The sequence below is a fragment of the Sorex araneus genome, chromosome 2 (assembly GCF_027595985.1).
Source record: "Sorex araneus isolate mSorAra2 chromosome 2, mSorAra2.pri, whole genome shotgun sequence".
In the NCBI taxonomy this organism is placed as follows: Eukaryota; Metazoa; Chordata; class Mammalia; order Eulipotyphla; family Soricidae; genus Sorex; species Sorex araneus.
The window spans coordinates 316,934,783-316,961,206 of NC_073303.1; the positions used below are offsets into that span (position 1 = coordinate 316,934,783).

The following is a 26,424-nucleotide window of genomic DNA, read 5'->3' on the forward strand; positions in this document are numbered from 1 at the left end:
GAGCTCACTCACCCGCGCCCTCGCCCTCGGGACCGTCCGGCGCTGACACGGGCGGGGTGTGGCTGGCTGGAAAATTCCGTCTGGACACAGGCTCCGCAGGCGCTTCCCGCGCCGGGCTGGCACCGGGCACAGCTGTCACCCGGTGGGCAGGGCCGCTGCGGGCCGGGCCGCCCACGCACACCCGCGAACGCCCGCTGACCCCTTCGGCGGGCAGCCCACTGCCCTCCCGCCGCCCGCTGCCCCCTCGCTGTCCGCTCCGGCCGCCCGCGCCGCCCGCCCGGTCCCCGCTGCTCCCCGCCGGGCCGCGAGTGGGAAGCGAGAGGCAGCGGCGCGGCCAATCACAGGCCGGGCTTCACCTGCCAGCGGCGCGCGCTCCAATCAGGGCCAGCGCCCGGCCAGGGGCCCTCCCCCAGCGCGGGTCAGTGATGCAGCATCGGCGGCCGTCACATGGGAGCTGGACAGCGGCCAGCGCGGACGCAGGCCCCGCGAGGTAAACAACTTCCCGAGCGAGGGTGACATTTCATCTCCCGGGCGCCGCGCCGCCTGCTGGGCCGCCCGGCCGCGAGACCCCCCCGGAGCCGCGCCTGAGCCCGGCTCTGGCCGCACCCCGGCAGAAGCTGCCCGGCGGCTTCACCAACCTGCGCCAGGCGCTGCGGGGCGCGGAGCCCGTCCGTGTGTCCATCCGTGCGTCTGTCTGTCCGTCAGGAAGAAGTGGGCTGGGGCGCCGGCCTGCGGGAGACGGTCCCTCCGAGAGAGCCGGGCAGCGGGGAGCAGGGGCCGGTGCCACAGGCTCTGCTCCCCCAATCCCTCCCCAGCACCTGCTGGGTCAGCCCACCGGCCAAGGGTCGTCTCACCCCACACCACCGCGCTATACCATGCCCCCATGCAGAACGTGCCAGAACTGGGTCCACTGGACCCAGCCCTCGCCCTGCACCCAGACTCCGTGGGTAGCGGCCACCCGAGCGTGCCACAAAGGCGAGCGGAGGCCGTGGCTGCGGCTGTCCCCAATCCGGCCTGCTGACTCTGAGCTCTGTGACGCAGATTTAAATTCTCCTGCTGTTGTGAAAGCAGAAGTGCAGCTCCCAGAGTGCCTGGCAGTGCCAAGGCTGCCAGGCCTGGCAGACGAGGCCTAGGGGCCACACCAGGTGCCCCTCGCCTCCCAGGAGGCCCCAGAACCAGACACAGCACCCCCACCAGGCAGAGCCATGGGAAAGGGGCTTTGCCTTGAGCCCACCCCCACTTGCTCAGTACTCACCAGCCCACTCTCTGGAGCCGTCCCTGCCACAAGCTAGACAGTCTCTCCCAGGACATCCGGAGGGCAACACGCAGACCACTGCCTGCTCCTGGACACCTTCTCCAGGACCCCCCCACCCGCCACAGGATGGGGCGCTGAGTCACGCTTGCAGAAGGTGGGGCACAGGAAGGGCAGGTCTGGCTGGTTCTCTCTGGCCAACAGTCCAGCCCCCAGGCCCTTACGCCCCTATCCTGTCCTGAGTGACCTGGCTTCCACCCCTACACAGGCTCAGGGACACAGGCTAGTCCCTGCCATTCACACTGACCCCACCCCTGTCCTGGTCCCTGCCCTGCTTCTGCGTGATTCCCTGGACACAACCGTGTCCCCAGCCTGGACCTGATAGGGAGTGATGCCTGGCCGCTGACCCCAGCTTGAAGCCCGAGCCCACTGAGAGATGCCAGCAGCCAGCACCCCTTGCCCTGTCCACACATGAGGCGCAGGGGTAAGGGGCGAAGGGCCATGGCAGCACTGAGTACTTCAGGCCCTACAGCTGAGCTCTAGGACAGAGCAGAGCAGGTGGATCCCGCTGTCCCAAGAACGGTTTCTCCGGGCTCTCCCTTCTGCGGCATCCGGCATCTCCGCCCGGACACCTCCAGGGGGTAGTTGTGAGGGTCAGCAGGGCGAGCAGCATGTGGGCCTTCCTGCTCCCACAGTGAGCTCGGATCATGCTGCAGTCTAGGGGATGAGGCCCCACCACAGAGATGTGACAGTGACACCTCAGCAGGGTGCTGCCTGTGGGCCACCAGGGGCTAGCTCTCACCGGAACATCATCAGGGCTAAGGGCAAAAGGCTTCTCAGCTCCCTGGCCTGCCACCTGAGCCACGGCACAGCCTCTGAAGTGCGAGGACCAAGTGCCCTCCGCCAGAGGCAGTTCCAGGGCAGACCCCGCCCTGTCCCCAGGGCCCTGTCAGACAAGACTCCTCGGAACTGTGACTGGGCCGTCTCGCTGACCCTCATGCCCTATTTAAAATGTGGGCTTTGTCTTCCTAAGCATCATTAAACAAGGCTGCTGCCCGTGGTCCCTTGGCACACCACCTGCAGGGGTCTCCCTGCAGGCTGAACGGCCCCACCCCACACAGGTTCCTAGCCCCAGCCCCTTTTCCTTGGGGCAGAAACCCCATTTGTACCCTGCAGTGAATCCTATGGATAGCTGAGCAGTACTTCAGGTAAAAACTGTGAGAGGACAAGCCGTGAGCTGGCAGGGTCCAGGAGGAGGGAGCCAGGGACCACAGGGAAGCCCCAACACACTCCCCCACAGGCGAGGCTGCCCCTCCCCCATGGCTGCAGCAGCTACTGGGACAGAGCCTGCCCAGCTCTGCATCCCATGCGATACCCACACCCCTCAGAACACGGGGTGCCCCGGGTGCTCCCACAGCCACCATGTGTCCAGGTGAGACAAGAGGAACAGAGCGGGTGTGAGAGTGGAGAGGGAGGGCAGAGGAAGGGCGGGCTAAGTCTCAAGGACCCCACCTGGAAGGAGAGTAGGGACTTCGAGAGACCAGGGCTCTGAGAAGGGAACCTGAGTGAGGGTCCTGGGAGTGAGGGTCCTTACAGAGGGGGTCCGGAGAGTTGGAGTAGAGATTGGGGTCCTGAGTGTGGAGTCCTGGGATTTGGGTTCCTGACAGTGGAGGTGCTGGGAGTGGGGGTTCTAAAAGCAGGGGGTACTGAGGATGGGGTCCCAAGACTGGGGTCCTGAGAGGAGGGGTCCGGAGAGTGGGAGTACTGAGATTGGGGGTCCTAAGAGTGGGGGTCCTGGGAATGGGAGTCCTAAGAGTAGGTTTCCTGAGAGTGGGGTCCTGAGCGAGGTGGCCACCACCCACGGGCCCACACTTCTGTCCCCTGCAGGATGGGGCTCACGCAGGGATGCACACAGCTGTGCCTAGTGTGCTGTCATGGTCCGGGTGCGCTGCTGGAGGTATCCTGCACAGAGGCGCCGCTGAGCCTGGGTCTACCGAGCCCCTTGGTGGACCCCCATGCAAGTGGCCCCCTCTCTGCTCCCATCCTCCTCTGCCCAGTACCAGCACCCCTGGAGCAAGGCGTTGCCTCAGGGCAAAAGCCATGGGAGCCATGAGGCCTGCCCCAGAAGTGTACAGGAAGAGACCTCAGGTGTGGACTCCGCAGGGCAGCAGCGTGGGGGCCCCGGAGCAGCAGAAACCCTGAGAGGCTTGTAGGGGGCTGCTGGAACAGAGGTCAGGAGGCCCTCCAGCAGGTGACTTTCACCACCAGCTCCGCCTCCAGCACCACAGTACGGAGCACAGCAGGCTGCCCCCCGTGGCGCCCACAGACACCAGCTGGCTGTGAGCACAGAGCCACGTCTCCAGGCGTCTCAGCACCAACGCAGAGGACAGGGCCGGGATGCGCACACAGGCGGTGCGCGAGGCCGAGTCACAGCAGCAGGAAGGGGAGGAAGGGTGGAACGAGACAGTGGGCAGGGCACCTGTCTCCCACGGCCAGCCTGGGCTTGATCCCGGCACCTCACAGGGTCCCTTCAAGCCCCACCAGTGGTCTCTGAGCACAGAGCCAGGAGTAGACCCTGAGCACTTCTGGGTATGCACCCCCCCACAACAAAGAAGGAAAAGTAGAGGAAAGATGCAAACAGTATGAACCCCTGTGAACCTGACCTTGTTTGCTGACCTTGAACATGACTCTAGGACAGCCTTTGCCTAGTGGGGTCCTGCCCTTCCGGAGCAGGCAGCCGGCCTGCTATCACGGCCTGTCCAGGGCGAGGCTGCCACTTGGCCCAGTGGCCAGAAAGGTGCAGCAGGGAGCCCAGTGCCACCCACCACCCTCACTGCCCGGGGAGGGGCAGCCAGGCCCAGCCTGGCCCCATGTCCAGAAACGAAGCCTCACCTCCACATGCACAGAACTCAGGGTTTAGTGGCTAATGCCAAGAACATTGGGGTTCAGGGCTGCAGAATAGGGGTGAGCACATGGGGAGGGTGGTGTCAGGACCCCTGGTGTGACTGGGCAGACGCAGACCCCAACACAGCCCACCTGGCTCCCGCCACCCCTTGGTCCCATTAAGCTCCTACAAGCACTGACCCAAACCAGCCACACCTGGGCAGAACCGAGGGCCGGCCAAGACACGCACAGGCCTGTCACCTAGTGACCAACCCCTAGGATCACCCTGGGCCTCATGCCAGGGTTCCAACTTCGGCATCAATAGGAGACAATCGGGGAGAGAATAGGGGATGAGGGGGTGAAGGGGGAGAAGAGGAGCTCGGGGAGAGTAGGGATTCGGGGACACAAGAGGGTCGAGGGGAGAAGAGGGGGCTGTGGGGGAATATGGCCTCACAGTCTGAAGGGCAGGAGTGGTGGATGGAGGAACAAGGAGGAAGGTGGTGCAGCTGCCAGGCCCGGGCCCCGTGGTGCATCCAGACCCTCTCAGCAGGCTTACAGATACTGCCAGGATGGCACTACCCTGATATGGAGGGGCTGAGACACTGGCTGGGGGCAAGGGGCAGGCTGCTCTCCAGCCCTAGGGAACCCCAACCCACCGACACCCAGACCCAGGACAGGAGGGCAGAGGGCTGGAAGATAAGCAGGACCCAGGGCATCTGGGCTGCCCAGGCCGTCACTGGGCGGAACCCTCGGCCACACAGGGCCTGAGCAGGTGCAGAGGCACAGGTGTGCAGGTGCAAATGTGCCAGCTCAGGCATGCAGGTGCGTGTGTTGCAGCTGCAAGCGGGCAGGTGCAGCACACAAGTATGGGTGCAGAATGGGGCCCCGGGTCCCCAGAGCCCCGAGAGGTGCCCACTGTAAGCCGCTTACTGCTTACAGGCCTAAGAGCTGCAGCCAGACAAGTGGGTCAGCCACAGCCACGCAGCAGGGACAACCCAGCAGCTCCTCCCGGGCCGAGGAGGAGAGCCTGGCCCAGACCCAAGACAGTAACGGGCAGGGGGTCCGCTGGGCTCCGGGAGTATGTGGGGCACCAAGGGCCAGAACGGAGCCAGCACAGACGCCCACACCACTGCTTGGACTGCAGCAAGGCAGGGTTCTTCCAGGCAAGACTCCCCCAGCCGCCGGACACCTGCACCCTCGGCCACACCCGAGGCTCCCAGTCAGCACTGGGCTCAAAGCTCCCCTCCTGGTGCTGTCTGGGGAGGAAGCAGACAGACCCCCCAGGCCTCTGGCAAAGACAGGCCCACAAACAGGCAGCTGCCCTCTCGGGGCTGGAGTCTCTGACACTGACAGAATGTGGCACGAAACCTTCCTCAGCCCAGCCTCACTGCTGCAGCCTCCAGGCAGCCCTCCCTGATAAGCAGATTACCTTTTCCTTCCCTGATTAACACCTAACAAGGTGATGAGGCCCTTCCAAGGTTTTGTTCCCAGTAGAAAACACAGTGCTGGGGACACCTGGGGGTGGGAAGGGAGCTGTGGAAACCACGTCCCAGGTCCTTGTACTCCAAACCTGCACATCCTCAGAGTCCTTGTTCTCTGTTCCTCAGGGGACCCTCTCGTCCCCCATACTTTGTGAGCATGTCCTGAGCTCCCCTTCCCCCAGCCCCCCGGGCTTGCCAGGTTTCTCCATTCCAACCCTAGCCAGAGCCCCAGGCACCCACGGAGCCCAGCATCCAGAGAACCCAGCAGCACCCAGCACCCACAGTGCCTACCACCTGGATTGCCCAGTGCCCAGAGGGCCCAGCGACCACACTGCCCACACCCAGAGTGTCCAGTACTCAGAGGACCCAGCCTGGCCTCCAGTTCCCAAAGCCAAGGGCACACCCATCCCGTGTGTGAGGCCCCGAGGGTCTGCAGAGGCCCCCACCCCACCCCCAAACACAGGTCCTTCAAGACAAGGGTGCCCTGACCAGTTCCTCAGGCTTGTCTCATTCATTGGCGGGACCCCTATCAGAGGGAACCCCGAACCTCCAGCACAGCTGATCCAGGCCCCCCAAACCCATCCCTGCCGGTCTTGAAATGCCATGAAAGGTTGCACAGTGCCCTGGTACATGGCTGCTGGCCCTGGTGCCGCCCAGGCACCACACGGAGCCCGAGTGTCCATGGGCACTGACCACATGCTGGGCATCCCCAAAGATGGATCTAAATACAGACAGCTGGACCCCACCTCTGCCATGCCAGCTCCGTGAGGGGCATCAGGTGAGCCAGCGGGCGGGCAGCAGGGAACCCGCTGAGCAGGCCAGGCCGGGTGCGTGTCCAGCCGCTGCCGTCTGCCACTCCTGCCCAGAGGGGCGGCAGCCCTGCCGCTTGCCCTGGCCCTGCTCCCCTTCCCCACGCAGGCCTGCCCTGAGCGATGGTCTGCATGAGAAGCCGGTGACCTACTTCCGTGGCGCTGCAGATGCAGGGAAATCCCGGGAGAGGCGGGCTGCAGCCCCTCGTCCCCGCGCCCTCACACAGCCGGCACGGGGATGGGGCTGGAGGGCAGCCGGTGGTGCCAGGCCGGACAGTGTGGGGAAGTTGAGCCACAGCCAGGCAGGGCCAGAGCCCCTGCCTCTGGGAATCTCAGGGGTCTGGGGATACACCCAGAGGAGGCAGCCCGCCCCGACACACAGGGCACAGGAGACCGACAGTCACCGCCCTGAGTCCCCACTGCAGTGCAGGATGCAGATGACCAGTTCCAGAGCCGGGGACAGGGGGTGGTCCCCACTCTCCTGGTCAGCTGCCTGCTGGGGACCTGGGCCTGGGACTGTTCGGCTGCTGCAGCTGCTCTGAGAGGACAAGCACAGTACGGACCCTGCAGAGCCCGTCGCAGAGACAGCTCAGGGGCAAGGCCAGGAGCCCCACAGCGAGTGTCTGGGAGACTCACACCCCCTCCCTCTCCACACCAGGCCCAGCGCTGAGGGGGCGTCCTGCAGCCCGCCAGCCAGTCAAGGGGCCATGAGCCCAGCCTGTCCTGCTACCTACCCCTCCCGTCTGCCACGGCCACCCTCTCCCCAGGACCCCTGTCCCTCTGCCACCAGCTGTCCCCTCCACTCTAGCCTAAGGGTCAAGTCCAGGGCTCCGAGCACAGGCTCTGCCTCAGCCCAAGGACGCAGCAAATGTCCACACTGCCGGCCACGGGCGCTGTGCCAGCCAGAAGACACCTACAGCCACAGTCACAGCACAGATGTAGCTCAGGGCTGGCACTGGGGACACTGGGGCAGGATGTGACAAAGCAGAAATGTCACAGGAGCACAGAACTGAAGATAGAAAAGCAGAGAGCTCATCTCCCCTCCCCCTCCCCCCTCCTTTCCCTCCCTTCCTATCTCCCCTCCCCCTCCCCCTTCCTCTCCCTCCCTCCCTCTCTCACCTCCCCCTCTCCCTCCCTCCCCATCTCTCCTCCTCTCCCTCCTTCCCCCACACCCCTCCCTTCCTCTCCCTCCCTTCCTATCTCCCTTCCACCCTCTTCCCTCCTCTCCCTCCCTCCCCATCTCCCCTCCCCTCCTCTCCCTCCCTCCCCTATCTCCCCTCCCCACCTCTCCCCTCCTTACCCTCTTCTCCCCAGTCTCCTCTCCCCATCTTTATCATCACCTCCCCATTCTCCCTTCCCCTCCCTTCCTCTCCTCTCTTCTCCTCTCTCCTCCCCACCTTAACACTCCCCTCCCCAGTGCACACCAGCCAAGAGTCCAGCAAAATCAGAATAAGGAAATGGTCTGAGCACATCTGACCCCCTTCCCCTTAAGACACGCCTCTCCTCACCCTTCTCCTCCACACCTCTTCCCTCCCCTCCCAGCTGCTCTAGTTCCTCAGTTAGGGAGTGCCCATGCACCAGGGAGTCTGTGTGTGCATGGGAGAGTGCGAGACTACGTGTTCCCGGGAGAGAGTGTGCCTGGGAGAGTGAGTGTTCCCCAAAGAATGCATGTGCCTGGGAAAGTGTGTGTGCCTGGGAAAGAGCATGGCCACAATGCTCTTTGTGGGCACATGCACACAATGTACATGTATGGCCAGGAGACTGAGTGTGCCGAGACTGTGTGCCCGGGAGTGTGCGTGTGCCCAGGAGGCCGTGTGTGCCCAGCAGACTGCATGTGCCCAGGAGACTGTGTGTGCTCGGGAGTGTGCATGTGCCTGGTAGAGAGCGTGTGCCCAGTAGACTGTGTGTGCCCAGAAGAATGTGTGTGCCCGGGAGACTGCGTGTGCCTGGGAGAAAGTGTGTTCCCGGGAGAGAGCCTTTGCCCCGAAGAGTGTGTGTGCCCCAGAAAATGCATGTACCCAGGAAAGTGTGTGCGCTCAGGCAACTGCGTGTGCCCCGGAGAGTGTGTGCACCTTGGAGAATATGTGTGCCCGGGACAGAGTATGTGCTAGAGGGTCTGCATGTACCCAGGGGACTGTGTGTGCCCAGGAGTCAGTGAGTGTCCGGCAGAGTGTGTGTGCATACAGGACTGCGTGTGCCTGCTGGACCTATTGCGTCCAGCCCCGCATTCAGAGGACAGCAAGTGTGGCCTCCAGCATGGTGCCTGGTGTGGACGACCTCACAGCTGCTCAGAGCCCACACGTGGCTCCCATGTGCCTCTATGGCATCACCAGCCGTGGGCCCAGGCAACACCAGGATAAGGAAGCGCCTTGAGCCCATCTGGCCCTTCTCCAGTCGGAAACCTAGCCTCTCTGCACACTCAGCTCCACGCCCTCTTGATCTCCCCCACCAGTGACCACTGACGTGCACTGCCTCACAGCTCCCACTGCAGCCCCACAGACCGGCATCAGTTTCCCAATCCCATGCCCATAACCTGGGCTCCCTCACATACACTCCCCCCCAAAGCCAAAGGCACCCTCTATCCTGCCCAGGCGCACAGGAGCCCTGGGCCCTCAGTTCCCACCAGCCTGCAAGGACTGCTCCCGTCCAGACAGGGTGATTCTCATCACTGCAGTGGCCAGACAAGCAGGGAGTGCCCAGGTGAGAGCCTCAGCCTGACCACCTCTGCGGGTACCTCGCCCATCTTGCCCACTTCCAGGCAGGCCAGCTCCAGCCCCTTCAATCGCGCAGTGTCCTGGCCCCCAACCCACCTGCGGCCCCACAGCCCTGTCGTGGGGGTCTGGCAGGCCCACGAGCTCCCCCAGATCTGCCTCCCATGTGACTGGGAGTCGGGGTGACCTGCGTGGGGAGCGGCTGCCCCGAGTTACATAAGCGTTATGTAACATGGCACCAATCCGCAGCGCCAGGCAGCGAGGGGCACAGCGCCAGGTCGGGTGGAGGGGAGTCGCTCTAGTCAGGCCAGAGCAACGCCGCTCTGGTCCTGCCACCTGGCCTGACTTCTGCCCTTCACCCCGGACGCACACTTGCCTGCTATACTGATCCTGCTATGCAGGTGGGCACAGACTCCACCAGGCCCCATCTCTGTGCGACGTGCCGCGGGGACAGCGGCAGCTCCTGGGCCTCTCGGCCACAGGGGCCAGGTCAGCTGAGCAGTGTGGGTCGGCGGGGGTCCATCCCTCCCGCGAAGCTGGAGGCTGGAAGGGCAGCTCACAGCGTGGCGGCACGGCCCGACTGCGCCTTCTGCAGAGCTCAGGTCCGGCCGGTGCCCCCTCCCACTGCACTGAGCCTTGGTCCGTGACGCCGCGAGCCCGCCTCCACTCACCTCCACGGGTGCAGAAGTGTCCCCGGACGCCGGCGGGCGATCCTGGGCCAGGTGGACACCTGGGGCGCGGGCTGGAGACCAGCCCCGCGGTGTCCGCTGCCCCCAGCTCTGCCTCGGCCAGACCACCTGTCTCCAGCTCCCTTGCTGCCAGCCCGACCCTCCGCAGCGCGAGGGCCATGCCCACTGCGCAGGGGGCCGGCTGGGGCGCGGGCAGGAGCCCACCCGGCTGCCCATGGCCACCCCGGCGAGGGTAGCGACGCGGGGCGCCGCAGCCAGCCAGGGAAGTCCGCTAGCACCCCGCACCGCGACGCCCCCTCGCAGCCCAGCGGACTCCGCTTACCTCGCGGCGTCCCTCCCGGGGGACTCACAGCACTCCCCGAGCTCGCAGCGGCCCCGGGGTGCGCGGAAGCCGCCCCCGAGATGCGCAGACGCCGCCTCAGATGCGCCGCCGCTAGCCTCCCGGGTCCCGACGCGCGGGTGAACCCCCAGACATGCGCAATCAGGCCCGCGCCCCCAGAAGCGTAGGCCCCGCCCCCAGGTGCGCTGCCCCGCCCCGCCCCATGCCCCGCCCCGTTCCCGCCACGCCTCTGAAAGCCCCGCCCCGCCTATGCCCCGCCCTGCGTGCCGCGTCCTGATCCCGCCCAGCCCCGAACAAGCTCCGCCCCTGACACGCCCCATCCGGCGCCGGGCACGCGCACGCTGCCCCGCCGCCTCGCGGGGTTCTGGGACTGCTCTGTGGTCCGCCCCGGGCCGCGGGCCCTGCGCGCCCTTCTGTTTGCGGGGAGCCCCGCGGTCCGTGCGCGTGGCCGAGGCCGCCCATGGGACTGCGGGGCGCAGTTTCTGTGCCTCGACCTTGGAGAGCTGCCGAGGAGGGCGCTGGGGCGGGGGCGGGGCAGCGCCGCAGGGTGGGTGGCTCCGCGCGCAGAGTCTGGCATCAGGCTCACGGAGCCCGGCTTCTGGAAGCCTCCACGGGGACCGGGGCGGGCCTCCCTGCGGAGCTGCCTCTCCGGAGGCCCCCACGTGTCTGGGCCCGATTTTCAGATCCGCTGGGTTTCGGGGTAACAGCGCCCTGGTTATGCTCGTGGGATCCCCCTCTGTAGTTACTAGGAATCTCTGCGGGAGCTGAGGTGCAGCCGGGTCCAAACGCCCGAGCCGCGGGGGGCAGGAGGTCCCGAGCTCCGCGCTGCGCCGCTGGCTGCATGGGGCTCTGGAGCCTTGCAACTGCCGATCTACTGGGCCCTGCGCGGGCCCGCCTAGAGAAGGGAGGTGGACCTCGCCCGAGTCCTTCACCTTTTCCCACCCACCACCCCTTTGCAGCAGGGCATGTGGGTCTATAAAATACATCTGCGAATCATTGGTGATAAGCCACACCAGAAGGCAAGTCATTCTGAAGTTCTAAAACAAAAGTCCATGACCCCAAGCCCGCCTCCCATCATCCACCCCTCATTTTAAGAAGGGACAACTGACACACGGTCACCCAGAAAACTAGGTCACACTGGCCAAGGTCAGGATCAGAAAGATTCACATCAAGGTCAAGGGGATTCACTCCAAGTCAAGGTCATGAGGTTACTTGCTCCCAGGCTCAAGGTCACAGACTAACTCATTCCCAGATCAAGATCACAAGGTGATTCATCCCCAGGTCCAAGGTTCCACTGTCAAAGTCACAGCTAACTCATTCCCAGGTCCTTTCTCCCACCCGTGTCGCTGCTGATATGGGGCAGACTGAAACCTCTGGGCATGGAAGGAGATGGAAGGGGTCCAGCATTTTTTAAAGGTCATGCTGAGGTCATGAAGCCTGGACCAAGACTCTCTGGTCTCCCGGCATCCCTGCTCACCTAGGAAGCAACATGGGGACGCAGGATGTCATCCCGGGTTTGTGCAACTGAGGAGGGAGAGAGGCCAAAAGGAGCAAAGGGGTTTGACATCTGCACTGTCCCCACTGTCCCCCACAGTCCATCCCCACTGTCCCCCACAGCCCATGCCCACTGTCCCCCACAGTCCATCCCCACTGTCCCCCATAGTCCATCCCCCACTGTCCCCCACAGTCCATCCCCACTGTCCCCCAAAACCCATCCCCACTGTCCCCCACAGCCCAACCCACTGTCCCCCAAAGCCCATCCCCACTGTCCCCCACAGTCCATCCCCACTGTCCCCCACAGCCCATCTCACTGTCCTCCAAAGCCCATCCCCACTGTCCCCCACAGTCTGTCCCCAACAGTCCATCTCTACTGTCCCCCACAGCCCATCTCACTGTCCCCCACAGTCCATCTCCCACTGTCCCCCACAGCCCATCCCCATTGTCCCCCACAGTCCATCCCCACTGTCCCCCACAGCCCATCTCACTGTCCCCCACAGCCCATCCTCACTGTCCCCCACAGTCTGTCCCCAACAGTCCATCTCTACTGTCCCCCACAGCCCATCTCACTGTCCCCCACAGTCCATCTCCCACTGTCCCCCACAGCCCATCCCCATTGTCCCCCACAGTCCATCCCCACTGTCCCCCACAGCCCATCTCACTGTCCCCCACAGCCCATCTCACTGTCCCCCACAGCCCATCCCCACTGTCCCCCACAGCCCATCTCCAACAGTCCATGTCCACTGTCCCCTACAGCCCATCCCACTGTCCCCCACAGCCCATCCCCCACTGTCCCACACAGCCCATCCCCACTGTCCCCCACAGTCCATCCCACTGTCCCCCACAGTCTATCCCCCACTGTCCCCCACAGTCCATCCCCACTGTCCCCCACAGTCCATCCCCCCACAGTCCATCCCCACTGTCCCCCACAGTCCATCCCACTGTCCCCCACTGTCCTCCACAATCCATCCCCCCACGGTTCTAACTGTCCCCTACTTTTCTGACTCCCAGCTTCTGGCCTGTGCCTCTCAGCAGATGGGGGTCATAGGGTAAAGCCTAAGGTCACAGGTTAGTTCGGGGGCAGGGGACACAGCCTGAGGTCACAGGGCTGATGGGGTGCAGGGTCTCAGCCTGGTCTCAGCAGATGGGGAGAAGGGGACAGAACCCCAGCAGCTGGCCAGCAGGGGGAGCCCGAGCTGCACTCAGCTCTCAGCTCCAGTCAGGAGTTTCTCGGAATTGTCCTGGGCAGTGTTCGGGCCCTAGAGCAACACTATTGGACACTCAACATCTGCTCATACACCCATGTGAACACACATGACAAGGCACCGTTCATACACACATAGGCACTGTGACACACACATGCACACATGTGGAGACACAATACAGCACCATTCATGAACACACATGACACGGCACCTGTTCATGCACACACATGACACAATACCTACTTATGGACACAGGGTCACACATGACAGCACTGCTCATGCACACACAAAGGCACCATGACATAACACCTGCTCATGCACACATGAGGACACAGATGACTCATGGACACGTGGACATATGTGACAGCGCCTGCTCATGCACACATGTGGACACATATGCACATGCTCGTGGACACATATGACACAGCATCTGTTTATGTATACATGGGGCACATGTAAATGTGCCAAAATAACCTCATAAACATGCTCCATATAACCCTGTGACTTACATGTTCACACAGCTACATGTATACACTCATATACAAATCATGTGTTTACAACTTATGTACATATTATACACCATTCTGTACACGTTACATACACACCTATATACATACTTGCATACACACCACACCATACAATTGTCTACATACATTCATACACATACCATGCACATGCATGGTATACTCACACACGCGTGTGTACACACATCGCATTCCATTCGCATGCACATGTACCCATGAATATATCACCAGATAATCATGTTCCCACACACCAATGTGTACATGTAGCCCTTACACCGTGGGCAAACTCTCGAAGCACTGAAGGCTATGACTCCTCGTGCGTGGAGCGAGGTTTTAGCTCAGGCTGAGGCTGCTCCGCCCATGCTGTGCACCCTCACCCGCAGGCCTGCCCCTGCCCAATGCCAAGCCCCATCTCTGAGGGAAGCTGGGCGCTCTCTGCGTGAGGGAGGGCAAGGAAAGTGCAGCGCAAGGTCACAGGGGCCTCGGTCTGCTCCTGGGCGCTGACCCCATAGGGAGAGTGCCTGGGTGCCCCCGCCCTTTCCCCCCAGCTGCTGTGTACTGCACTGAACTCAGAGTGAAGGTGGTCGGGGTGCAGGCTGCTTCCCTGCCAGCGTGGCATGGTCCATGGGGACAGAGATGCCCGGACTGCAAGGCCACAGAGGCTCTTCCAGGACCACCCCTCTATGTTCCGGAGCCTGGGGCTCCCAGCCTGGGGGTCAGAGGTCGTGGGGCACATGCTCCTACTGACAATGCCTCATGGCACACAGACAACAGCACAGAAACCTGCTCTTTATTCCCATGTGTCCCCCCATTGCCCTGTCTCTGGAAAGTTCCATTTCCAATGGTCACTGAGGGATCACACTCTCCTCTGGAGGGCGGCCTGGTGTCCTGATGCCGGGGGGTGGGGGGGGTGGCCAGGAGGGTCTGCTGGGTCTGAGGCACTCAGCCCAGGCGTCGGGACAGGGTCGGGGGCTGGACTGGCAGGTTGGTCTGGCTCCCGCACAGGGCCTGTGCCCACTCACCCCCATGGCAGGAAAACAGAGGCCCCTGACCAAAGTTGGGGGAGCCCAGGCTTGTAGGGGCTCTGTTTAGAGGCGGGGGTGCAGCCACTGCTGTAGGGACACAGTTCCTGACCACAAGGAGGGAGCACCATCGTGGGAGCAGACATAGGTCCTGCCGCCAGGCCTGGCTTCCCCTGCCCTGCCTCAGGAAGCCAGAACAGGGGCCAGCAGGAGGGCCCAGGAGAACCTGGGCCTGGCACTGGGTCACCAAGGAGTGAGGGGCGGGGGAGGGGCCAAAGGGTCAGGTCAGCGGTGCCCTGTCACAGTTCTGTGTCCGCCACTGTGTGTGGCGCCGAGTGGCCGTTTCTGGGTGGGGCCTGGCCGTTCTCCTGAGCCCCGCAGCTGGCAGCGGCCTTGGGCTGCCTCTCTGGGGAGGCCCCGGGGCCTCCCCCATTCTCGGTGAAGTAGGGGTCTTCACCCTAGACGGGGCATCAATAAAGGCAAGAGGCTCAGTGAGGCTGCACGTGGGTCAGCTCACGGGGAAAAGACAAGGGCCGCCCACCACAGCTCAGAGCAGCGGGGGCTCTGGGGTCCCCCGGACAGCTGTTCCCTGGACTCCCGGAAGGAGCTGGAGAGTGGGGTGTGGGGGGTGGGGGCTACAAAGAAGAGTGTGGCTCCCAGGCCTCGCACCCCTCTCCCACCCCTTCTGAACACCCCTGACTGACCAGCCGCTCCCCAGCAGGGCTCCAGCTGTGCCGATTCATCAGGAAGTAGCCAGCAAGGCCCAGGATGGCCAGCAGGAGCCCTGCCGTGACCAGGGCGATGAGTGTCTTGCGGGAGTGGCTCTGGTGGCTGCCCACGTCCTCCTCGGTGAGACTGTGAACCCCCAGCTGCGGGACAACACAACACTCAGGCATAGCAGAGGCACAGCTTCAGCACCTGCCTGCGCGGCCCCTCGGAGTTCATCAGGAGAGGACACAGGGCCCAGAGGACGCCCCGGCCAGCCCTCACACCCACCACCCCAGAGAGCTCACCTTTCTCAGGTCAGACTCGTGCTTTCTCAGAACCTGGAGCTTGCTGGAAAGTTCTGGAATTGGAAACATTAGAGAATTGGAAAGAACACCCATGCTCACTCTGTCCAGCCCCCGGGTGCTACCCCCAGCCTCCGCATTCAGACTGCAGCCCCTCACCTGTCCTGTTGGCCACAAGCAGCAGCAGGCAGTAGGGGGTGACCTCAGACTGGGCGAGCTGCCAGGAGCAAGGCCCCGCCACCGGCTCCCCAGCACACAGCACTTGGGCCAAGGCCTCACCACTGTCCCTCCGGAAGTCTTCCTGCAAACAGGCAAAAAGGGTTTGAGAGAGTGAACAGCGTCAGCCAGAACAGACTCCGTTCCCTGGAAGGTCTGAGTGAAGAAGCTCCAACTCTCTGGTCCAAGGTGATCCCTGGGAAGCCGGCGGGCAGCAGGGGCCGATGGGCACCATGGTGCTGGGGACCTGGTGGCGGGAGTTGTCAGCTAAAGCACCAGCATGCACACTGGAGCAGGTCCAGCTGACTCAGGACAGGACCCACAGGCAGGCAGCAGCAGGGCAGGGGGTGGGGACACCCTGACCTGTGACTCGGTGACTTACACATATCCTGTGACTCGGTGGTCTACACAACATGTCCTTCTGAGGGAGCTCACCGTTGGCCTCAGGACTCAGGCCTGGGGGCACATCACAGCTCTCCCCGGGGTGGGCAAGGCTGCAGACAGGTGACAGCGGAAGCACCCCCTGCCCAGAAAGCCCCTATGGTCCACCTCCTGGTGGACAATTCCCAGGAGACTTCTGTGGCCAATGACCAGCCCAGCTGGACCTCAGGACTGCAGGCACCTCCCTTCCCCAAGAAGAGCAGGAAAGCACCACTGCTTCCCACACTGCAAGGTCCAGCATGGCTTCAGCCCAGCTTCCTACTGTGGCTGGACCCGGTGCTAAGGCCCCTGACCTCTGACCTACAGTAGGGAGAGTTGAGGCTGCAGATAGCTGGAGTGTGTGTCCACGGGGAGCATCTGAGGAAGGCTGCTTGCTGTGTCTGGCCCACCCCCAGTCCTCACCCCTCTTCCGGGCCTGTCCTGAGCCCTTTGACCTGGCCATACCCATGTGCACAGGAGACACAGAACAGCCTCCAAAGTCAGGCTCCCAGTGTCCCACTGTCACTACTGCCCAAAGGTTGTGGCACCAGTGAAGTGTCCACCTGAGGGAGTGTGCACTGTGTGTCCTACACATGTCCCATGACAAAGGTATCCATAGCACACGTGTCAGGCAGCTGTGCATGTGTGGATGTATGGACATATGCCACGTGTGTGCACTTTTTTATGACAAGTGCAGGTGTGCTGGAGCACACGTGATTGCACGTTGTGTTAAGTGTGTGTTATGAATGCACAGTATCATGTGTGCCTACATAATACCAGGTGCCACTGTGTGCACGTCACACGTACATAACTGCCATGGGCACATAACACTGCGCGAGTCATGTGCCATGTGCATGCACGTATCATGTGTCACTTGTGTGCAAGCATAAGTTGTGCATATCGTGAGTGTCTGGGCAGTTGAGGGCTCTGCTGGTGGACATATCCGGGCCCTTCTCTCCAGTACCTGGGGCCAGGATGACATCACCGCCTCTGACCCAGCCTCCAGGAAGACAGCAGAATACTCAGGAGAGCCTTGTGCCAGGCTCCCCACACTGCCCCACGCCCTGCCTCCCACTGTCCAAAGCCTGAGGAGACCAGGTGCTTCTAGACACGGTGCAGCCTCCGGAAGCTGAGGTCAGCACCTCGGGGCCCACAGGCAGGGGAGCAGCTGGAGGAAGAGGTTCACCGGATGCAAGAGTGCAGCCCGGGCACACACACACGGACAATATCCATAGTTAAGATGCAGGCAGGAAGCATGTATAGTGCTGGGGGCGAAGGTCCCTTCCAGTGTCAGTGACATTCATGTCGAAAGGGATCCCCCAGCTGAATCTCAGAACCTGCCCCCAATCCCGGTCCTCAGGTAGGCTAATGGTGACCCTGGCAGGACTGGCAGAGCCCATCAGTGCTCTTGTGTAGGTTCAGAAAAAGGTGCTCCCCAGCTTCATCCTGAGGGAAGGCTGTCAGACCCCCAAGACGCCTAGCCCACCTGCCCCCACCTCTCTGGGTCAGCAGGGACTCTGGATGGCACCAAGACTGTGAGTGGGACAAGGATGGGGAGAGGGGATATGCTGCCAGGAGCTAGCAGGCAGCTCTGCAAGCGGGAAATCCAGTGACCCAATTTATCGAGTGTAGATGGAGAGGAATGAGGAACATTGCTGAGCCCTGATCAGGAAGGGAACCTAGCTATAGCTGAAGCTGCAAAAGTGGTTGCAGGCAGGTACTGGGGTGTAGCTGGAAGAGAGGGGCTGGCAGGCTGGAGGAAGGCTCAGGGTACAATGTCACTATTGCAGCTGAAGGCACATGCAACCTCCAGTGAGTGGCTCACGGGAGAAGGGCCCCAGGCGTGGCTGCACCCGCACTCCCTCGTGCTGAGTCCTTGGCCATCGTGAGGGTTCTGGCTGAATGTCACTAAATGGGAGCAGCAATTTCTTCCAGAAAACAGAGACACGGACAAGAGGTTGGTCCATTTCAGCCGTGTCAGCAGGTCTTCTGGGAAACGCGTTCTACGCCCAGAGTGTTCAGCAGCTCCAGGGCACTCGAGCACTGGTCGTCCCCACGCAGGACCCAGGGAGAAGCAGAGTTACGACCCGCACTGCAGAAGGGGCAGTAATGCAGCTGAGTGTCCACACGGGGCTGCTCCTTTCAGCCAACCAAGCCCTGGAAGGCCACCGGGACTTCGGGAAACACCCTTAGCTGGGGCCATGCTGACGAACAGAGGTGACACTGCAGCAGCCTCAGGAGAAAACTGGGGCACACTAGTGCAGAAGCATAAGGGCCGAGCTCTCAGCACCCTTCAGGGTCGGGCAGAAGGCCTGAGCCAGGCTCCTTGCAAGGGGGCATGGGGAAGGGCACCCTGGAAGGAGCAGTGCTCTGTCCCCAGCCTGCCCCCTCCATCCCCACTCGGAGAGTGCTCCTGGACTCACAGGGACAGACCCTGGATAGCTCCACTTGATCAGAGGACAAGGGGACAGTGGCCGTCCTGAGCACTGACCACAGAGCCTTTGGCAGTGCTCTGAAGGCGAGACGTGATGGACACTGGCACTCTCCATGTCCACGCCTCCATGAGCCCTCGTATGAACAGACCCTCTGTTCCGGGGCTCCTCAGGCCACCAGAGGAGTTAGGAGCCAGAGACTGGCTGCTAACCACAAGGGGCCATGGCACAAGGGCCAAGGCAGCGGCCAGAGGCTCCAGGACAGGCTCCTTCCTGTACCCCTCGCCGAGGACTCCTGGAAAGATGCTCATTTACAGCCAACAGATCCCCCCCAGCAGAAGGCTCAGCCCCTCCTCCACCCGAATCACTAGCCCCCAAGTTCGAGATTCATAGCAGCTGGGAAAGGAGGCTGGCCCCGAGAGAAGCCTGAGGCGTTGTCATTGTCTACAAAGCTGAGTGCACCTGGAAAGGGAAATGGAACACAAAGCAGCTGGTCCTGCTACTAGCGGGGCCTCAGCCTGGCCCCCAGAGCAGCCCTGAAGCAGCAGAGGTGTGGTGTGTGTGAGCAGGGGTGTGGGATGGGGGGTGCTGGAGGGGGCTGGGGATGGGCACAGGAGCCTGGGGCCAGTCCCAGCAGAGGTAGGGCCTGCCTTGCGGGGGCGGGTGGGGGGCGGGCAGGGCTTACACAACTGGCCGTCTCGTTCCGTCTCAGGCAGATACTGTGGCTGGCTCTCGCCTCCTTCACAGGGGAACACCGAATTTCTCCCTGGATGGGAACAGACACTCAGGCATGGCCTTCCCGAGAGAAAGGGGTTCCGCTCTCCTGTGCCCTACCCCTGGATCACCAGCCTGCCTTGCTTGGCTCGCAGGCAGAAACCCCAGCTGGGGGCCCCCAACCCCTACCTGTTGAGCGAGCCCTGAACCTCACAGCAGTGAGCAGAGATGGGAGGAAGGGGGAGGGATGAGCAGAAGCAGACGGCCTTTGGCCCCTGTCGCCTCCCTCAGCCAACACCCTTCACCCTCAGCCCGCTTCACTCACACACACACACACACACACACACACACACACACACACCGCGTCTCCATGGGCCACTGTGTCCACCCTGGCCCGGGCTCCTGCACATGGCCAGCTGGCCCACTGCCTCCAGTCTCTGTCCTGAGCCCAGGCTCGGTCCTGAGCCCGTGGGAGAAGCAGCCATATTGAGTGGGGGAGATGCTCCAGGGGCTAACAGCCAGGCCTGGTGAGACCAGAGAGCAATGGGGGCCAGCAGAAAGCCCCTGCCTGCAGCAATGGTGCCACATATCTCACACGTGGCTGGGAGGAGAGGGAACGCGGCCCTGGCTGGGAGCAGGTGACCCAGCAGATCTGGAGAAGAGGCAAAAGAGGGGTGTGAGGTAAACGGTGGCATCATGCAGGCCAGGCTCACCACCTTGATGACATTTATGGCAGGAGAAAATGATGTCTGGAGCTCCAGGGGGGGCACCGGAGGGCTTGTGCTATTGTCTGGGTGGACCAAGACAGTTCCAGGGGAAGTGCTGGGCTTCGGAGGCATCTCTGTGGTCGCAGAGTTGTTTGGGGTAGAAGAGTGTGTGCCAACCGAGGAAGTCTGAGCCGGAGACATCCCAGTGGCAGGGACCAGTGTGAGCACAGAGGCGGCCGAGGTGCTGACAGCAAGATCTGAGAGGAACAGAACACATGTGTGTATATGTACACAGGAACACACCACACATGTGTGCAGATTCTTACAAGGATAGACAATGCGTGTGAACACATGCAGCAGGTACATGTGCATATAGTGTACAGACACAACACATTCACCTATGTAACAGACACACCACGTACACACACAACACATTCACATGTGCACATACTATACACTTGGAATTCACATGCAGCAGACATTCACAAACTCACATTCACACACATGCACATACAGCAGGTATACATGGACACACATGACATTCACACAGGTACACAAAAGCACCCCCTCTTGTACATGCTACACACCTCACAGGGACACCCCAAAACCAGAAAGGCAAGTGTGCACTCACATTCACATGAAGACCATGCCATGGACTCAGACCTCAGACAGACAGACAGACCTGACTCAGACAGACGTAGATGTGGACTTCAGGGGGTGCCTGGAAGCTGAACAGCTGGGTCCCTCCCCCAACCTCCAACTTGCTCCCTCTTAGAAGCATCACAGCACAGTGGCCAGAGGGGCCTGGGAAGGGTCTGGGTGGGGCCTGAGAGGGGATGAAGGAGGGGTCCTAGGAGGGACCTTACAGAGGCCTGAGCCTCCACTGTGCCCACCCCAGCCAGTGACCTGCTGCACCCACACAGCAGATGCCAGAACCCTCCCGGCCCCTCCCAGCACAGCAGGCTGCATCAAGCTGACTTGTACCTGGGAGTGTAGCCATGGTGCCACTGCTACTCTCAGCCACGGGGGGCAAGCTGGTGTCCCCGGGAGGGCTGCTCGGAGGAGGAGATGGCAGTCTGGGCTGGAGTGACAGAGCTGTGGAAGACACCTGCAAACTGGAAGATTCGCTGGCCCCAGGAGTTGTCATGGCACGAAGCTCCTCCGTGAGAGCAGAGGCTGTTGAGATAGGGAAGGTCACCCAGGGGCAGAGCCTCAACACGGCACCTGCTCCCAACCCTGGATTTGAGCCCTGGGTTCAGACTGCAGTCACCACAGAGCCCCGCATGGAGCAGCCCCCCACCCCCCACCCCGATCTCCCTGTTACTGCAGGCGTGTACCCCTCCCTGAGCCCCGTTTCTGCAGGCGCATACCCCTCCCTGAGCCATTACTGCGAGCACACCCCTCCCTGAGCCCCCATGCCTGCCCTGTCCTGTCCTCCACTGAGCCTGGCCACTCAGCCCAGGCACCACCTCCCACACTACCCTTCATGGGTCAGGAACCCCGTATCTTGCCCAGGTTGCTTTTTGCTCGCTGGGGAGCCCCCTTGGTCTTCTCTCCCAGTCGCCTCTAGGTAGGGGGATCTGCATGTCTGGGGAGTGGTCTGCAGGGAAGGCCCAGGCAGCAGTCTGCAGCTCGTGGGGAATCTGTGCAGCCCCTGCAGTTTGGGTCATGAAAGGGGTGTGGCTGGGCCCCTCAGCACACTGGGGCCTGGAGTCCAAAACCAGGAGGACCCCTCTTGCAGGGACCAGGTGGGGGGACGTGGTGCGGGGGGAGATGGGAGGACCTACTGGACCCTCACTGGTGTGATTTAGACAGATTGTTGCATCTCTGCAGTGCCCTGAACCACCTTGAATGTGGGTGCATGTGTGTCCTGGCCATGAATGTGGGGTGCTATGTTCTGACCACAAATGTGGGTGCACACATGACCTGAGTCATGTCCCATGTTGCCATCCCTACAGAAAGGCCCCAGAGGTCCCAGACTTCTTTGGCTAGTGCCCAGGTCCTTCTGGAGTATGGTGGACCTCTGGGGGTGCCAGGGGTGCTGATGGTGCCTCAGGGCAGGAACCCAGGGGCAGTGTCAGGCTGGGGCCACAGAAACGGGGATCACCAGAACATCAGGTGGGCAGGTGGAAGTGCCGTCATTTGGCCCCACACTCGGGGAGCCTGCACGTCTTGCTCCTGAGCCGAGGAGGAGATGCATCCTCCTGTCAGCTGAGGGACCTCAGAAGAAGCAAACAAGAGTGTGTCCAGCAAGCTGACAGCAGGTGTGACCTCCTCACTCCCCCCACCACACACACACACACACACACACACACACACACACACACACACACACACATACACACACACAGGCCCAGGGACCAGCCGTGCACTCCGGAGCCCTAACAGCCATCCCGCGGGACTCGGGCTGACACAAGGGATGTCTGAAGCACCAGCTTCCTCCATGACCCTGGGCTGAGAGCGATCTGGGGTGTTGGAGACCCCGAAACAGGCATGACGGGACAGGTACTGATGTGTGTGAGCTGGGCAGGGTCCCTGGGCAGGCCTCGGGTCACCCTGGCCAGAACACAGGAGGACCACAGGGCACAGCGCTGGTGACTGTGCAGGACTCATACGTGGACCAATGGGCAGATAAGAGTCTTTCTGCTCCTCAGCTGACCCAGATCTGGGGTGCTCTGGCCCAAGGCACCTAAGTGGCATGCATCCTGCTCCCTCCCCCACCCCCAGTCCCAGTGCACAGAGTAAGCGCCATCTGCAGGACTGGCAGGAGAAGGTGTGGGGGACACCTGGGTCCCCCTAGTCAGGGCGATGGCAGCTGCTCTGGAGCCCCAGGACTTGAACTCATCCTGAGAGCCAGGAGCTGGGCAAGGCCAGGGCCCAGTGCTGCTGCTCACGTGGAAAAGCTACCGGAAAGCCACCCAACAGAACCACAGTCCCAAACCCTCGGTCACCCAGGAGCACTGCCCACGACAGCCTCCAGGACCCCAGTCACCCCAGGACAGTGGGGATTTCTCAGAACCCTTCTCAGGAGCAGCAGTGTCCCAAACACACCGAAGCATGCTTCAAACATTCCTAAAACATGCTCTCAAACACATTCTAAACATGCCCCCAAACATGCCCCGAACACGCTCCAAATATGCCCCCACACTCCAAATGTGACCCAAACATTCCAAACATGCTCAAACGGGCCCAGAACATCCCCTTCCTGAGAGGGAGCCCCCCTGGCTTCTGAGCAGAGTGGGACACAGAACATGGATGGTCAGGGACATGCCACACGGGACACGAGCAGTACTGGAGATGCCCTGCACGTGGCTGACCCGGGTCCTGTCCCCAGGATGGCATCTGATCCCAAATGCCACCGGGCGGACCCTGCACTGCAGCCAAAGAGATGCACTGAATTACTGCTGGGGGGTCGAGCATCACCAGGAGGGGCCCCGGCCTCCTAAGCACCACTCAGGACTCCCCCCAGGTCCCCAGAGTGAACCAGGAAACCCAAAAGGGCCAGAAGGGCTGAGGAGAGTGAGCTCAAAGAGGACCGAGGACCAGGAAGGGGAGCCCAGTCTTTCTGGGAGCACTGGCACACGGAGTCTGGGCCATGCTGCTCTAGGACATTCATGACATCACTCCTCAGGCATGCAGGCTCAGCTGGGCCCCCACACGCTGTTCCTTAGTGCCCTCCCCCTGGCTGCACCCCAGGCCAGACAGGGCCCTGCTTCTGTTCCACCAGGGCAGCCCGCATCCTCACCCATGCCCAGACTCAGCAGCTCTGCTGCATCTCCCACCTGTGGCTGCTGCTTTCCACTGGCCTCCCCTCCAGCTCTGGACTGGACCACAACTCTCTCGGCCTGCTCCCCCTCCCCGGCCCCACGGCCCCCCGCAGGCTGTCCAGCTTCTCTCCAACACTGAGGAAGGAGGGTCTCAGCTCCCAGGCAACCTACAGAGGCCCAGGGCTTTGGGGGACTCCCCCAGCTCTCCTGGAGGGGGTGACCCCTTGCCGGAGGCTTCGTGAGCCCCGGGGAAGTGGGGGTCCCTATTTCTAGGTCTGTGCTCGCCAAAAGTACGGTCTGGGGAAGCTAGCTCCGTCCCACTGCAGAACAGCAGCGCCTGGCTGGGTGGGTAGGCCTGGTCCTGCCCAGACGTGAGAGGGAATATCTGTCTCCAAGAGAGGATTTTCTGCCAGACTCAGCACCCTCCCCCAGCAAAGCGTGGAGATGGAGCCCTGCCCGCCAGAACTGGCCAGGACGATGGCTGGGAGGACTGTCAGAGCAGCTCGGGCCAGCAGCGACAGTGAGGGGTGCTCTTCGGACCGCCCTAGTTAGAGGTGCCCTCACTCAGCGGATCCCAAGGGTGGAGTCGCTGGAAAGTATCTGATACAATCCTTTTCCTTTTCTTCTCTCCACTGACTTGTGAGCCCAGACAGGATATGGGTGTGGGAGCAGCAGACGAAGGGTCTAGAGGAAGAGGAGGAATGTTAAGTGGGGGCTTCAGGAGAGGGTGGGCTGGGGCAGGCAAGGAAGGGTTCCCAAGGGCCAGTGGGGTCCCCAACCCTGGCTCTGGCCCCTTGGGTGGGGTGCTGTGGAGACAGAAACTCAGAAAGCTTTGAGGTGTAGCCAGAGGTGACAGCACAGCAAGGAGGGCATTTGCCTTGTATGTAGCTGACTCAGCATCCGTATGTTCCCCCGAACACTACCAGAAGTAATTCCTGAATGCAGAGCCAGGAGTAACCAACCCCTGTGTGACCCCCCAAAAAAAGAAAAAAAATTTTGAGGGTGTGAGTGATGGGAGCCCACAACCCTCGGTGCCCTATTTCAGATCACAACACAGAACTTCTGTCAGGTCCCCTGCTGGCATTTCAAGGCACAGGTACCCCAGGGTCCCACAGGCACTTCACAGCCCGACAGGCATCTCAGGGTTCCCAGACATCCCAAGATCCTCAAGGAACCCCAGGACCTCCCAGGTACCCCAGGATCTCAAGGCACCCCAAGATTCCCCGGGCATCCCAGCTCTCACAGGTACACCAGGGAAGAAGTAGAACCATATCTGTCCTGGACATTCATGGGTGGGGTGAAAGAAACTGCCCAGGACATTCATGGGGGTTGAGAATTGGGGCCACCTGTCACCCCAAGCCCTGCATGGAAACCCAGCCCATCTGCAACTCCCACCCGCAGGCCTGAGCAAGGCCAGTAGTGCTGGAGCTAGGCAGAGGGGGACAGGCTGCCTTGGCAGTGTGGGGAGCGGCCTGATGGAGAGGGCACTTCGAGGGAGCACTTCAGGGCCAGCGTCTCCAGGCACGGCAGAGTGTCGAAGCCTCTGTCCACTGGGACTTTTCTGGCCACCTGGGGGTGTGGTCGTGGGGTGAGGTCAGAGTGGGTGCAGGGCTCCGGAGGCTGGACGGGGGCCAGAGCAGATGAGCACCACCAGGCCTTTGAGCCCTGGAGATAGGGGAAGGGGGACACGGGGCGAGGATGGTGGTGCTGATGGGGCGTTCAGTTCCCGGTTCCCCCCGGTTCCTCCGCCAACGAGGACGCAGAGATGCGGGCCAAGGAATATCCTCCTTCTCGGCCGGCCCGAGAGCCCCAGTTCGGAGGACAGCCCCAAAGTAGCCAATGTGGAGGGCCCCGAGCGCTAGTGCAACGGGCAGGGCGCTCTCCTAGCACGGGCCGACCCGGATTCAATCTCCGGCATCCCATGTGATCCCCGCCAGGAGCAGCCCAGGGGTAAACCCTGAGCATCGCCGGGCTTGGGCTCCAAACAATACCGAAGGGGCGGGTGTGAGTGCGGCTCCACCTCGGTGTCTGAGTTCGCGGCCAGCCCATGCTCCGGAGTCGCGGGCTGCGCCCTCTCCGCTCCGACCGCCGCGGAGCCGAGCCGCGAAGCCTCCCTCGGTCGTCGGAGCGCCGAGCGCGCGCCCTCCGCTGCGCCCCAAGCCCCCGCGCCCGCGACCCCGACCGCCCGCGACCCCCGGGCCCCCGTGGCCCCCAATCCCGGGAGACACCGCACCCCTCCGGAACCCCGCGCCCCCGCGCCCCGCGCTACTCACGCAGCAGCGCCAGCAGGCACAGCGCCGCCGTCCAGCCCCGCGTTCCCGCGCGCCCCAGCATCGCGGCGGCTGAGCCCGGGCCCCTGAGCCCCCAGAGCTGCTCCAGGCCGCCCCGCCCCTGCGCCGCCCCGAGCCTTGGAGGTGGCGCCAGCCCGCCCTGCCCCGCCCGGCCTCCCCTCCGGGCCGCTGGCCCCATTCCCCACTCCGGGGCAGCGTCCCCAGAGATATCCCGGCTAGGTGAACCCCGCGCGGCCCCGCGCACTTGCCTTAGTCCCGTCAGCAGCTCGCCAAGTGCTGATTTAGATAGCGGGTCTTCATGGGTGCCCCTTCATCCTGCAGCTTGGCCTTCCTGGCTCCTGCTCTGAAAGGCAGAGCGGACACTTCCATCTTGCTTAACTCCACCTGCTGCTGCCTGCAGGGCTCTGGTGTGCCTTGTGTGGGCTCTGATCAGGTAAAGTCAGGAGTGGTGGTG

At 62.5% G+C, this 26,424-nt stretch overlaps 1 protein-coding gene across 2 annotated transcripts; it reads right to left on the minus strand.

The window, feature by feature from the left end:
• Positions 1-13,627: 13,627 nt before the first annotated feature.
• Positions 13,628-26,053, minus strand: CD34 (CD34 molecule). Of its 2 annotated transcripts, none has more exons than XM_055127582.1 (8): positions 25,953-26,053; positions 20,897-21,088; positions 19,922-20,169; positions 19,177-19,257; positions 15,583-15,724; positions 15,427-15,479; positions 15,118-15,282; positions 13,628-14,871 (listed from the first exon to the last, which is right to left on the minus strand). In XM_055127582.1, exons 1-8 carry the CDS (start codon positions 26,011-26,013, stop codon positions 14,713-14,715), a joined length of 1,101 nt encoding a protein of 366 aa, XP_054983557.1. In that variant the 5' UTR covers positions 26,014-26,053; the 3' UTR covers positions 13,628-14,712. The 2 variants fall into 2 exon arrangements, with proteins under 2 accessions (XP_054983557.1, XP_054983556.1); XM_055127581.1 differs by having other exon boundaries at positions 19,919-20,169.
• Positions 26,054-26,424: the final 371 nt, after the last annotated feature.